The sequence below is a fragment of the Buteo buteo genome, chromosome 10 (genome assembly GCF_964188355.1).
Source record: "Buteo buteo chromosome 10, bButBut1.hap1.1, whole genome shotgun sequence".
Classification (NCBI taxonomy): domain Eukaryota; kingdom Metazoa; phylum Chordata; class Aves; order Accipitriformes; family Accipitridae; genus Buteo; species Buteo buteo.
In genome coordinates this window covers 36717367-36732661 of record NC_134180.1, presented here as the reverse complement: position 1 = coordinate 36732661, position 15295 = coordinate 36717367, and the positions used below count along the sequence as shown (strand labels likewise).

Here is a 15295-nt window from a genome sequence, read left to right as displayed (position 1 = left end):
TCCATCCTTTACAATTTCCTTACACAGTGAACATTGACATTTTATTCTTTACAGCTCCAGTTTTTTAGGTCCTTTAACTGAAAGCATCACTATTTATTGATAAGGGCAATGGTGAAATAAGGCTTTTTGGCTGCAAGTGATTAAATATCAATCTCATTTGATAAAAACTATTGAATTCCTTCAACAAGATTTTATTATATAATTTCTTTATACATACGTAAGCCTGCTGTTTACCCAATGATACTTGTAGTATATTGGGATATCTGTTGCTTGTATGTTGTGCTGTTCTGCTCATGGTGGTTTTTGAGCAATGATGATCACTAAATCTTCAGGATTACTTGTTGCTCTAAACTGGGATCACCATTAAGACTGCTCCTCTTAATGAACATAAAAAGACAGAAAATATTGAAGTTCTCCTAGTTGCTGTCTTTCTGAACAGTATTGTTTAATCTTCTGGATTATCTTTAAAGGAAAGTTGCAAATGATGTAAGTAGGTGGCCTTTGCGAGTAACACATGCTAGAACTTTAAAATTATTTGTATTGTGAAATCTGTAATAGTATCCTCATTGCAGGAGGTGCCTCAAAAATACTGCTCAATAAATTCTAATCCCTGTATTCTCCCTTGCCCCTCGCCCAGACATCATTCAAACACTGGTGACCAAGAAAAGTATTTTCTTCTGAAAGGAAGAACTCATGCTAAAACTATCCATTGGTGGCACTCTCCAGACTACTAAAATATGAGTATCTTTTTGTAACTGTTTTTAGTAAAAGAAAATAAATCACAGCATCGTCCGCACCAACTTTCTTGTCTTTTATATTCAGATAATAAAACAAATTTAAGCTGGTTTATGCCTCTTTCCTTTTTCAATCAGTCCTTCTTTCTTAAAGGTTTCCAATTTTCTTAATTTTCTGTGTGGAAGACAATTCTTTGGCTTGCTTAAAAATGGCCTTGTACATTTTTAACTTCATTCAGAGGCTAGTCCCACAACTTTCTTTTAATCTAATGATTCAGATTAGCTGCTGTGGGTGATAAATTCTGCCACCTACTCTAATTCAGATAAAAGTTTTAATTTATAAAACTCCTGTGGGTGTTTTAGTGTAGGCCACACTGTTCATTAATATTTCTGCAATTTAACTCAATACGAAGGAAGTATAGGTCTATTCATTATACTTGTTTGGGACCACTGAGAAACAGTAACTGTGATCCCAGATACCCTTAGGAAATGGGTTTAGTGCACCTTACCTACATCACGTGTGAGGAAAAATATTGGAAAGAGTGTAACTCAGACTGTGATCCTGAAAAGGTGTGGAGAATCAGATTGTGCTGTCATTGTTATGAATTAGAAGCAACACCATTAAAATCAATATTGTTGCACCAAAAGAAATAGGACAGTTGGAAAGGATAAGAACATTTATAAGTTTTGGGTTCACTGCTCTTCTCTATATTGTTGCTGAATCATTTGGTAGTGAAACAAACAAACAAATGGAGACCTTTAACTCTTATATACCCAAAAGGTCAATAAAATTTATTTTAATGCTATATTCATAGATAAACAAGAAAAGTATAAAAGCTAGAATTTTCATGTGTTGTCAGTCACAGTTAGATTTTATCACATTGTCTAATTACAATAAAAGCTCAATCAGAATCATTCAGCCTCTGTAAGTTATGCATTAATATGTACATCTCAGTTTACCCTTACCAGCGATGGAAGCTGGCCTTTTACCAATTGCTGCTAAGAGCTAAGACAGTCATTGTTCCCGTACAATCTTTTTCACAAAAGCTACTGATTTACTGTCCTTTCAATGTCACTATTGATAAAAACTTAAAACATATTGGAAACACAGCAATTTCAACTTGCTTAATTGAGGAGAGAGGATGGAAAAGAGACTACAAATGAAAGCCTGTCCAGCTTCACAAACCATGTGCTTTTGAAATGCTTTGCCTATTTGATAGTCTTGAATTTGTCAAAGGCGATTTGGATTTTGACTGAAAGCTGAGTCATGAACATTGCTGTTGTTTTAAGTGAAACATCAGGTTCTTAAAAGAATACTATGTTGTTGAAGAGTATTGAGTTTTTTTTCCAAAATGTTGATTTCACTGTAGCAGTGTAGATACTACTTTGTATTGCAGAGCTTAATATGTGCAATTCTAATAATTTAAAGTATACTTTAATTTACAAGGTGTTGTATATGTGTTTTTGATTGTATTGTCTTTTCATTCAAATCATGTGCTTTGCAGATTCAAGAATCTTGATTTGTCATATGCTTTGGGCAGGAGTCCACGAGATGATGCAAAAACAGTCACAGGTTTTCAGAGATCATCACTATTTTGTTAGATTTTTTCCTATTTAAAAATCAAATGCTATTTAGAAGTTGTTTAGGACTTCTCACCAAACTGTTTTTTATAAATTCTTTTCACAGACAGAGACTGTAAAACCAGTGGGAATTTACAACTGATATTCTTAGATGCACTTCTTTCAGAAGATATCTAATCTTTCACTCAAGAAGGTTTTACAGATCTCGGTCCCTGTAGTTCCTGTTCCATTTAGAATGTATCAATAAAATTTCCTTGCATTATTATCTCAATGTGTTTTGTGATCTTTAAGGATGAATTCCATTGAGGGTATTCCATATTCTACGTTTCACCTTATTTTGTGAAATATAGAGTTGCATGAAAATATAGATTAATACTGTTTGGCTATCTTGGACTTGATCCCAGGTTCAACTGGTGAAAATGATGTATATTCCAATCTGTTCCTTGGTTGTTTTTGTTTAAAGAATTTGTATAGATTGAAATGCAGCTGCAAGTGTATTAGTGATTTTCTATTGCTTACTTGTCAAGATTTTTATTGTGTGGATGAAAAATAGCATTTCAAAACCTGGCAGCATATTGACAAAAACAGAAGAGCACTTTGTGTAATTCTCTTTTGAAAAACTACCTCTTTTAGAGACAGAGATTGCCTCAGCTACTTCCATTCATATGTATCTTGATCAATAGATTTATTGATAGCTTTTAGCCAAGATTTAATTCTTTTTTCTCCTCAGTTCACCATGGTGCTCACTTTTCAGAATTAAGAAACTAGAATTAGGCTCCTATAAGCAAGGCATACAATATGCAAGTGCTCTAGGTGTAAAAGGAGGCATTTGACCTTTTGTTGCTAATCTGTGACAGGTGCAGGCTATTTTCTTCCAAATGGTGTTAATTTTCATGTGCAAATCCACCCCCTGAAACCTGCATTCTATATATCCACCACAGGGGAATTGGTGGTCATCATGAGTACTGTAATGGACAGCTGAGAGGGATAATCACTGATATTTCAGCACATTCATGCTTGCGACTCAGTCGTTTTTAGTGCACTTCTGTTTTCACTGCTTATTAGGGAGGCTGAAGTTAGTTATTCATTGCTGGACAAAAAAAGTGTCTGAGAAAGTTCATGTGCAGGGAACAGCACATTGTTACAAATTAGTTTCCTTTACCATTTCTGGCAAACTCATTACAAAGTAATCGCGCCCTGCGCTGAAGTGCACTTCCTCTGGGACCAATAACTGTAAATAAGCAGGGCTGCAAGCTGGCTGATAAGTTGTTGTTCTGAAGATAACGGTCCTTTTTAGCAGAGTGTTTGACCTTTTTCTTTATATTGCCTCAGGCTTGTCTAAGACCCTCAAGGTCTATTTTTCATCTTAAAATTCTCTGTAGGAAAGCACAATGTGTGGTTTAAGAAGATTTTAGGATTGCTTAACATATCTATATTTTGTTTTCTAGCATTTTTATGATAATTGTTAGAATGCTTAGTAAGTTTAGCTAGCGTTTTCTTAAGCACGTTTTCTTTCTTTGTGTAAAGTACACTTTTTATTGATGTAGGAAGCAATATACGTTAATATTTTATGAGGTCTAAGTGTATGTTGCATGATTAATAAAATAGTAACATTGGTTTTTTTTCTGACTTTTAAAGAAACTTGAAACATGCTATTGACCCCGTCACTATTCACATTTTGAGAGTACTGCACTAAACATTACTCTGTAAAGCGATTTAAGCAAATATAGTTAAAAATTTCAGCTTGAATGATTAAAGAAAAGCATGTCTCTTTTTTTCTCAGTATGTTAAGAGTATTGAACAGAACTGCAACTGAAAATTGAGCATGTCTTAAAAACCCCAAGGCTAAGTGCAAGTCAGTTTGTAGACATTTGGGAATTTGATTTGTTCACATCTTCCCATCAGTTTAAAAAGATCTGTGCCAGTATATCTGTAAAGTAAATTAATAATAGACACCCGCCCCCCCCAATTTCAGAGTGCATAGGAGAAAAAAAACCCATAATGTTTTGTAAAGTGCTAGCTACTGTAATAAATTGTTTCTTTTACTTTTAAGATAGTCAGAAAGCCGTTTGACAACCAGACATGCACCCAAACTGTAAAAAAAATTTTAAACAAGAAAAGTTTTAGAATGCCAATAAGTTCCGATCTTACTGCTCGTAATGTTGTTGGGCTTTTTTCCCTTGCAGTTTACATTACTCGATCAGCTCATTAATTTTATAGATACCTTAAATAACATTATTAATATCTTATGTTTTATAATGTTAACCCCCAAATATAATGCAAATCACAAACAATGGAGTGATGATGCTTTAAAAAATGTTGTATAATTTCATAGATCCAACTTCTGTATTTATTGGACGGGGTGGTGATGATTTCATGCAGCTGTGAACCCAAAGTAAAGTAAGGCAAAGCTGATGTTTTAGTAATGTGAGACTTTTATCTTTGATTTTAAAAGAATGTACTTAACCAATATAGTTATGAACAGACTCCCTTACTGATATCACAAATTACTAGACTAGCGATGTACACAGAATAAAAACCATGCATGCGAAATGTCTTACAGTAGTTGTATCAAGACTGAAAACTACTGGTAGGTACATTACACAAAATTGGTGCTATCTAGCTCTGTCTTAAATATATCATCATTTCTGCACAGAAACTGTCCACCTCAGGTACTGCAAAGCAGAGTGTATGTATTACATAATTGCACAGAGATCCCTTTGGCATAGGAGGAACTTACTGTCTAACCATTCATTAACCAGTTTTCTCTCTTGCTATACATTTAACAAAAAAAGAAAAGAGAAATTTTAAGGAAGCTTATAGAACTATTAAAAAATAAAAGCAGTTTAGAAGTTGTTTGCACTTAAGAAAAAAATGTTTATTTTCAGTGTTAAAATATTAAAATGGTATAATGGCTAAATGGAATAGCATAATCAATGTTTAATTCCTGTTTCATAATTTCTAATGCATTTCACTGTGTTATCTGTGGTATAAGAATATAATTTTCACACATTAAAATAAATCTATTTCCCATGATTACAGCAATGTGAAGGCAGTATGTAAAATTGTTAACTTTGTGAGATTAACACTGGGAAGTTTATATCCTTTCTTGGACACCAAAAAATGTTTTTCAGTGGCACTATCAGTTTTCTACAAAGCATCTCTTAAAGCGAGGAAGTGTTTTGTTCTTACAGTTCTAGGCTTCTTTGTACCAAAACTGCCGTCTTGTTTAATGACATTGCTATGTGGGTTGAAATTAGGCTGACAGATTGTGAGCAAAGGCTGTGATATTACAAACAATAGTCTATTGAGCATGAGGAACTTGTTGAATTGGTTACCAAAGGCATTAGTGTTAGGTCCAGCCTATTTAGCATCTGGAAGACAGAAGAAATAGTGGGCTAATGAAATGTACAAATGATACTAAACTGCAAATGGCTGCAGGTGACTATGGCAGCTGAGGTGTACTACGAAGGAGCCTAGTAAGAGGCAGTTTTGTAGGCAAAAAGTAATTAAGTGAGATACAATTTACAAAAGGAAAAAATACTGCATTAAGAGGGAGGTAAGTATTTAAATCAAGTATTACAGATAAAGAGAGAAAACAGTGCTGGGAGTCCCAGGGAATCATGCACACAATGATTAAATTGTTAAAGGTTCTGCTGGATTTTAGATGGGTATATAGGTTTTCCAGAGCAGACTGGCTTGGAGTAGTTCCAGCATACGAACTCTTCACCATCAGTGATTTCACTGTCATTGGGATAATTCACCAGTGCTTGTTTAGGGATGCTATGGACTCTGTAAAGTAGTTCTGAGTGGGCCATCTGACCCCCATACAGTTCAGATCAGTCTGATGTTGAAAAAGAAGCTGAAATGTGCAATAGGTCAGAAATCAAGGTCTCTTTTTGCTCTGTTTTTATTTATTCACTTAATAATATTTTAGTTTCCTATGCCTTGCAGTACAACTTTTTAATGATCTTTGAACTTAAAATATAAATTTAACTGCTTCTGTGTCCTTCTTTGGAAGTAAGTCAATTAAAATTTGTACCTCTGGTCTGTGCTGCAGATAACTTAATCTATATCTGGAATTGTTGGGATCATTGGGAGGCATGTATACCTAGTAGTTTACAAGCTGGACCTAGCCTGCAGTCTGTGTTCATCCAGCCAGCTGCCTTGGTCTTATAGAATCCATCAGCATCACAGGCATGGCTCAGGTTGAAGTGACTCTGGGCACCCACACACGAAGCTTTGTCCAGAGAGAGCTTAAACTGTGACTTGTGAGGCAACTGGAATCCAACCTAAGCTGTTGAACAGCTTGGACCACCTAAATTCTGAAATACATGAGGAATATTATTTTTCCAGCAATGTCATATGTGCATGACATTTAGTGAAAAATACAGTAAACCAAAGTCCTTTAATTAAAGGTATTACAATGCAATAGCTTGGTTTTACCATTCTTATTTACTTTGGATAATAACCTGTAGGAAATAATAGTTTACATTAAGGTTCGAGTTCTGTTCTTGTGAATAATAGTGATGGGCTTGACCCCTGTGGCAGAAGGTGCACTTGGATATGTAGCGGACTTAACCGAATCAGGCAGATGTGGTGGGTTGACCTTGGCCAGCTGCTAGATGCCCACCCAACTGCTCTCTCACTCACCCTCCTCAACAGGACAGGGGGAGAAAATTAAGACGAAGAAGCTTTTGGGTCGAGATAAAGACAGGGAGATTGCTCACCAATTGCCATCACAGGCAAAACAGACTCGACTGGGGGAAAACTAATTTATTGCCAGTTAAAATGGGTCTGGAGAGTAAGAAACAAAGAGAAATTAAAACAACACCTTCCCCATTTCCCAGGATCAAGTTCACTCCCCCCACAACGAGCAGCGCAGAGGGATGGGGGGGCTGCGGTCGGTCCATAGCAGTTCCTTTCTGCCCCTCCTCCCTCCTCACAGTTTCCCTGCTCCTGCCTGGGCCCTTCCCATGGGCCGCAGTTCCTGTCAGGAGAGTCTGCTCCAGAGTGGGTCCTCCACGGGCCACTGGTCCTTCCGGAAATATCCACCGGCTCCAGCCTCTTCCCACAGGACACAGGGGAGTCTCTGCCCCAGAGCCCGGAGCACCCCCTTCCCTCCTTCTCCTTTGACCCTAGTTCTCCTCAGACTCCCTCACTCCTCACTGCCTGTGTAGTGGTTTTGCCCTTTAAGTACATTTTCACTGAGGTGGCCTCCACCTTCCCTGAGGGGCTCTGCTGTGCCCTGGGTGGGGCTGTTGCGGAGCCGGCTGGAACCTGCTGGAACCGGCTGGAACCGGCTGGAACCGGCTGCAGCTGGCGTGGGGCAGCGCAGCCTCTCCTCAGAGAGCTCAGCTCTGGAGCCCCCACAGCCAGCACCTGGGCACGAAAACCCAATACAGCAGATGACATTATTTATATTTGGCGAAGGTATTCTAGCTGTACAATATTGCTGGTTTTTTTCAAATATTTCATATGCCAAATGTATCCTTCAGGCAAGTGTTTAGGAACAGATTGTTAGCATGAAGCGGTTTTCTGCAGAGGGAATCAGTGAGGAGAATTTTCTTCTGAAAAGAAGAATGTGGGTAGGAAAGTAGATGATAACATTAAAAATAGGGAAGATTTAAAATGTTCAATTAGTAAAGCCAGAAACAACGTAGGGTAAGGAAGAAATCCTGCAAATATATTGATGAACAGCATTGAAAATGTTTTTGCTGCTTCTTTTCCACCCCAGAACAACAGATCAGCCAAATTTTGCTACTTGTGCTCATACTGAGTAGCGTGTTACCAATGAACAGGCGTATTGACTGAAATGGGACTTGCTGAGGAGGGAATTGTTTAGCTCAAATAGCATTATATATAACTACTTGAACCCAACAGTATATATCCAACCCAAAAATATGTATCTAAACGCCAAAATATGTCTGAAACCATAAAACCAGGTCATCTTACCATGCTTTTTTTAAAAAATAAGTATAATTTAGCCCATGAGCTAAAGCATGGCCCTGTCTTACAAGACCTGATGAGATGGGTTTTGGATTGGATCAGGAAAATGTGAAGTCTTATTTTTGGTAGTGTATAAATGAAATGGACAGTCTAAACCCTGTCTTTAAAAATCTTGGCACACTTCAAAGGAAAAATGCCAATTTAGCAATTTAAAAGCACTTAGCAAGTTTTCCCAGTGCTGAACTTCATTTCTATAGCCAGTGTGGTTGCTTGCTGAATAATGCCATAGGGGACAATGTAGCTCTGACTATATTTAAAAATATTATTCCATGAAATTCACCAGGAAAAAGCTGAGGCGAAATCTTACAGCCTTGTTTGTGTCTTTGGAAGGAGGTGATAATGGCTGCGAATGGTGAAGGAAAAGTATTAAGCTAGTTTTTGAATTACAAAGGAGATGAAGGCTGGCCCATTTGTGGGGAGAGAGGGACCTCAGAGCACCAGCCAGATGGTCCAGGTGGAAATCTGGGGACTCTTTAGTCTTAGAGGTGCTTGAACATGAGCAGCAAATGGACAGAAAAAAATCCATACAGGTGCGGGCTAAAAGAGATGCAGAGACATAATCAGAAAAGTGGAAAATAAAAAAGGAAACAATTAAAATGATGTTAGGACACTTAACTGGAATACTTCCATAAGAGAAGACAAAAAGTCAATTTGATTGAGTAATAAAAATCCATGTTGTCTTCTTTTTGTTGTATTCATATGCATGTAGCTTACTGGTATGTATTTTATTTTGTGACTATGATCAAGTCTTTTAAAAATAATTCTGAACTGTTGTAAGGCTTATTATACTTACGTATTTTAACCAACAGAGTTAGAAGTTTAAAAAATTTTTCTCAGTGTAGTTCCTGGAAAGTTTATCAGTCATTCATTAAAACGCATTCTTTTTCATATGTTTTTCATAGGTAACCTTGGACGGGTGGACCACATCACAGAGTTTGAGTATGACCTGTTCATTAGACCAGATACCTGTAACCCACGCTTTCGAGTTTGGTTCAACTTCACTGTTGAAAATGTAAAAGAATCACAGGTAAGTGATACTAGATTAGATAGTAAGGTACCTTTAAAAATTGCTTACTCCAGAACATATTTTCTTAAACAAAAAAGATGACATCCAGGGTTTGTAACTAAAACTTTGCTGTAAAATGTATCATCTTTGTTCTCTGAATTTTTATCAGTAAATACAGGTATCAGCATGACTGGATAGCACCATGTTTTTCAGCTAAGACAAGAAGTAATTACAAAGACAGTATAACATTTGCCACCTAACAGGACTTTTATTAGTAACGGCTGCTATATATTTGTGTTATTGTATACAACCAAAATATATGTGTTAATATATGAAAAGGAAGTCCATCATAGCTGTTCAAATACTATCACTCAAGTCTTCTTTTAATACATGTAGAACAATGAGGTAGCACTGCAAACAGGCATTAGTGACTTGTAGTAGAGGAAGAGTTGCCTGCCACTGTGTCCCTTGCGAAAGAGGAGGTTTAAATGTGAAACAACTTGATAGGCCACCTACTTTTAAATAATGTTTCTTTGCAGTAAAAATACCACATGAGAAAGAAACTTCCTTGCTCTATTTTTTCATGTCACGTCTTAAACTAAGCCCCCCCCCAAAGTTATGTACTAACTTTCACACTGACAAATCAAAAAAGATTTAATTCCACTTTTCACATGTACCTTGCATTTTATTCTGGTGTTCTGTCTTAGTTTATCATAATCAGGCTGTCATTTTCACTTAATGGAAAGAAAACATATTTAGTAAGAGAAAAAACTGCAGAGGCTTGATATTTGTATTCCTACGAGACTAATATCTTAATATCCACCACTGTACCAGTCCTGTTACAACTAGAAATCATGAAATTGTTTATCTGTCTTCCTGGAGCCTGATACTTTATCAGACAGACCCTTTCCCCTGCTGTGCCTTACTCAACTATGATCAAATTATATAGTCATGAGATGAATGGGAATCTGTCTCAAGGAGGCAAAGAGATCTGGTAGAAAGATACAATATATATCTAGTGCTTACAGGATATTTGTTTTCATGGTTGTCTACATGAAAGAAAATGGTTTCACTACTAAGTTTGACTTGTGAGGTCTGTTTTTATAATGTGTGTTCCTCTAATCTTTTTTTCATCTCTTCAATTTCCGTTAAAATGAGACCTGCATGAACATAATCTGGTCTGGAACCTTTTTTAGGTCTTTGTACTAGTGGACATGGGCAGTATTAGTCATTGCATCTCAGCTATATTAAATGGATGTTAGAAATTGCTACATCAAACATACTGTGTAATCTGGTTTGTGCATTTTGATTATTTTCTTTTATGTTTTACTAGAAAATAATAACAAGGAAACACAGTATTGCTTAAAAATATTCCATTAATACACAAGTAACTTTGATCACTTTATGTGTAAAAGTAGATATTTTAATAACTCTATATAAATAATTACCTGTATAATATTATATTTATTTTTGATGTATCATATAGGTGATATGAGAGAAAGGCAGCTCTATGCATTTATATATCCTAGGTCTGGTTTCAGCCATTTAGATGAGCACTCAAAAGCAGTAGCTACTTTTATTAGTTTTATATATTGTCTATATTACATTTCTTCTCATTGTTCCTCTTCCTTCAACTTCAAATTCTTAAACAACTTTGTTTACTTAGATTTGAAAATATCTTGAAGATTTTCTTCTCATTATAAGGATATCTCCAGTTTTGCTTGACAGTTCACACTAAAGCCTTTACTCACAAAGAAATTTATTTCCATAGTATCATGAGAAAACAAGAAACCTCCTTTCATTACCTGAATTAGCAGTCATCCATTCTATTTTTCTCCTGTTGCATCAGACCAATCATTGACACCCAAAAGATTAAAACATTGACACCCAAATAGATATAAAAGTGAACGAAAAAGACACACTGTAAAAACAACATCTGTACAAATACTAGGAACACATAATTGTGCTGTATGTATTTCTGATTTAGGTGTCAGTTTAACTACTGGCTAGTAGTGCAGTGTTTATTATATGTTTAGTGCAGTATTTTGTGTTATTAATCTAGTGATAAAAGAAAAGAAACACCTATTAGACATTCCTGCCAATCTCACTGTCCATGCATTATTGTTCTGTAGAGAACAGGTTTTTTACATTCCCGTTTCAATTTTCTTAAGCCATGGAGCTTCCAATTCCTATGTCTCAAAACTGTTCTATAGACTCATCTGACTTACAGTGTTGCTTGATTTTTAGCCTAAAGCTTTCCTTTATTTAATCCCCCTATTCCCAGTTGCAATTCTGCTTAGTAATAGCTCCTCTTGGTACAAATAAATCCTCATCATCCTTGGCTAACATTTATATTTCTGTAAATTATAACATTCCTCATCATTTGTGTCTCAACCTAGCTATCATGTTTGGTTCTTTCAGCCCTATATTCAATAGAGCACTTTACCTTTAAGTGTTTAAGTATTTTTCCGCTTTGGGGCCTCTGGACTTTCATCATAAGTGAATCTTTCCAGCCCTTTGATAATTAGCCTCGTTTCCCAGGGAAACAAAGCTTATGTGATCACACTGTCTACTTGCTAGCCTAGGTTTTTGTGTGGCTGCTGATCTTTCTCCTCTCCTTTCTCCCTCAATAGCTTCTTAACTCTTGGCCAGTTTCAACGCCACTGGACAGGAATTCCTGTAGGTTTCAGGAAAGTAGGCTGCCAGATGGGCAAGAGACCCATCTGTGTTCCCACGGGCAGAAAGGCTATAGTATGAGACAATTTCTTATTAAACATCAGAGAATCCACAGAGGAGATGCATGGGAGAAAGTACGAATTGGAATTTGCATTTTAAAGATACGAGAGAATCCAGTGATGAAATCCAAATCCATAGCACTTAGTAGTTTTGCTTCTTGCAGAACTTCTTGTTTTTGTTATTATTATTTCTCTTCCAGTTCCTTCAATATTTTCTTTATAGTGTGGAACTGAAATTTAATGGACAATTCTGAGTACATGAACATCCCAACTTACAGAGAAGGGACTCTAGTCCCTTTGCTCTGTTACTGTCTCAGTACAGACAGCTGAAAATTGCAGCAGCCTATTGTTGCTATATCACTATGGAAACTCATGCCTAATTTGTTGTTCACTATCATACATAAGTCTTTGTCAGAATGATTGCTTCCTTCGTCCTGTTACGTATATCTTAGGTTACTGTTGTGCTTCAGCAACAGGGGCAGGTAATAGAGCAAATTTCTGTAGCATAGGAGTGAGAGCCCTAATCTTTTCAGAATTATTTTTCAGAATTTTATGATAAACTCTGTTTTTTTTGATGTTCACTTCCCTATATTACAGTAGAACCGGTAGACTTTTTTTTACTTGGAAGTTGGTAAATTAACTTCTTCCTCCTCATGACTTGGACTTCTACTTCAGACATTTTATGTTGTCAGTTTTATTTTATACTTTTTTAGCAAGGAAAAAAAATCAAAAGAAAAAGCTAATGGCTTATATTTCTGGGAAAAAAGAAGCATCATATAAAATACCTGTGAGATGTAAAATTTGGTCTTTTGGTCTCCTTATATGGTTTCTGATGTGCAAGTCAGTTGGTCTGATAAGATCTGAGCTGTGGATTTTTTTTGTCATTTGTTCAGTGACTTCAATTAACACCAATATTGGAAAAAACCAAAAAAACCCCTGATATGTTATGTGTAAGGATTATAATCATGCAATGATTACACTTACAGTAACCATGAAAGGGGGAATGAAGGAAATAGGATTTGCTGTGGAACACATGGTCTCATGGGCTAAGCCTCCAATTTCTCTAATTATATATGTGTCACAGGCTGCTGTCTATTTCTGGATAATGCTCTTTATTGGGTAGGGTTTCTTTCCTGTTAACTTCAGCCATGGTCCTTACAATACCATCTACAATTTTGCTAAATTCCTTCTCTGTGTAACTGGAAATTGGATGAAAAATGTCATCTCCAAATTGCATTTCAAGTATTTTAAATAGACAGTGCTTCAGGTGCATGATTACTTCTGAGCTAGAATATCTTTAAAGGTGTTAGTAGCAACAGTGATTCATTAGAGATTTGGGGGGGGGGAAAGTGCGTGTATGTGTGATAAATTATAAAAATATGCTAGTATACCAATATTGGAGGATTTTACAGGTGAAAAGAATGATTATTTCTCTTGGGGGCCATAGCCAGAAATTCTGCTCGAGTAGTTGACAGCCACTGTTCCAGATACTGTAGCCACACTAGAAAAAGATAATCTCTGTCCTGAAAAATTTACTTTTTAGAAATCTGAGAAGAGATAAAAGTTGAATAGGACAAAGTGATGAAGGGATTAAAAATATCTGTGAGGATTTTAATTACTCTAACAAACAGCAACCATATTATACCAATAAGTAATGCACATCTAGGCCGCATGATATATTCTGTATGTGTATGTACCCTGAACAACTCTGCTGTCTGATGAATCATGTTCAGAATTGGTATTTTCACTGAGTTTAAAAAAAGAATTTCCAACAGAAGGGGTTCCCTAATAGTGCCAAATTTTGTTCTGTAAGTGTCGATAAACACATTTGGAGTTCTTCATCACAAAGGTACTGACAAAATATACCAAGAAGGATAGAGGAGAAGAATGGCTATTTGGCAGCTAGGATTTGATCATTACTTACAGTTAATAAATCAATCCAGATTGAGGTTAAAATCAAAGAATGAAATGTTATTTACTTCAAAGGCATTCTCTGTTACTTCAGTTGCAGTTGGACTGAGGCTAGGATTTTGACTCAAGATTTTGGTTTTTTTTTTGTTATGTATTTGTATGGATCAGGAAAAAGGATAGCCTATTCTTCCTCAGAAATTTAAACAGGATGCCAAGGTAAGACAGATAATATCATAGCTGGTCATTATTATGAATGCATGGAGCTCTCGTTATAGAGTTTTCTTTTTTTTTGTTCTACACTGTTTAGTAAAATAAAAAAGGCTGTAAAATCTCTGTTGTCTTTAATTGATTAAATTTTCAGGAACTGTTTATTATTGGGATTGGATTTTATAGTTTGTTCAGGCCTCTTATTACTGTGCTAAAACAACCCGATGACCCTTAGTGGACAACTGCTTCTTTCTGATGTTATAGCCGTGATTGTTTAAAGATGTGAATGATATCTGTACAGGGAGACATAATGTCTTTTACTATACCAATTGATACATTTTGGAGAAGCAGAGGAAAGAAAAGAAAAACAGGGATGATTTGAGGTACTCAACCTCTTTTTCTGGCCTAAGATCTCATCTCGTGCAGTTAATTCCTACAGAAGCTGCCTCCAAAGTAAGATGGAGTAAGGATGACATCAAAAGCAGTCTGAAGTTGGAAACAGGCTACCTTTTTACTTTCTTCTTCTTAAGCAGACATTCTTCATTCTCCTGTCATTTGGTGATTTAAGTTGCTGGTATCAAGATGCATGATAACATCTTACAGTCTTTCCAGTTTCTCCTTTTAGAAGACAGGTATTTTCTTTACTGTGCATTAAAGGCTATATTGCATTTACCTAGCTTTGTAAAAAGCATGTATAAAAGTGCATATATTTTTATGAAGGAGCACAGTTCTGAAATTCTGAAGACTTCTATAAAGCATTTTTTGACTTGCAACATTCTTTAATCAATCTGAAGTACATATTTTCTGTAGTGTGTTTCATTGCATATACCTTCTTACTAAATTAGGCATAAGTCATTCATTGTTGAATAGTTTGCATTAATAATTTATTAATCCTCTTCTGGTCAGCTCCTGTAATCTCTCTAAATAGCTCTTTATAATAATTTACAAGGAGAATCGCTAGATTATTTGAATTTTGTCTGTTTAGGGAGCCCCCAGCTAGAAATCTTTGAGATTTGAGCATTTGAGTTCTTGAAGCTTCTTTCTAACTGACTTTATCCTCTCAAAAGACAGGAACAGTTGTAAAACAAGTTATCAGGTGACTACTGATGTAA

The 15295-nt window shown here is 36.0% G+C and overlaps 1 protein-coding gene across 1 annotated transcript in view; it reads left to right on the top strand.

Moving 5' to 3' along the window:
- Nucleotides 1-15295, top strand: part of AGBL4 (AGBL carboxypeptidase 4) — a 957921-nt gene that overhangs the window by 24245 nt on the left and 918381 nt on the right. Inside the window, exon 2 of the mRNA XM_075037073.1 lies at nucleotides 9227-9351. Coding sequence (XP_074893174.1) covers nucleotides 9227-9351 — 125 coding nt within the window. The remainder of the gene's footprint in view (nucleotides 1-9226; nucleotides 9352-15295) is intronic.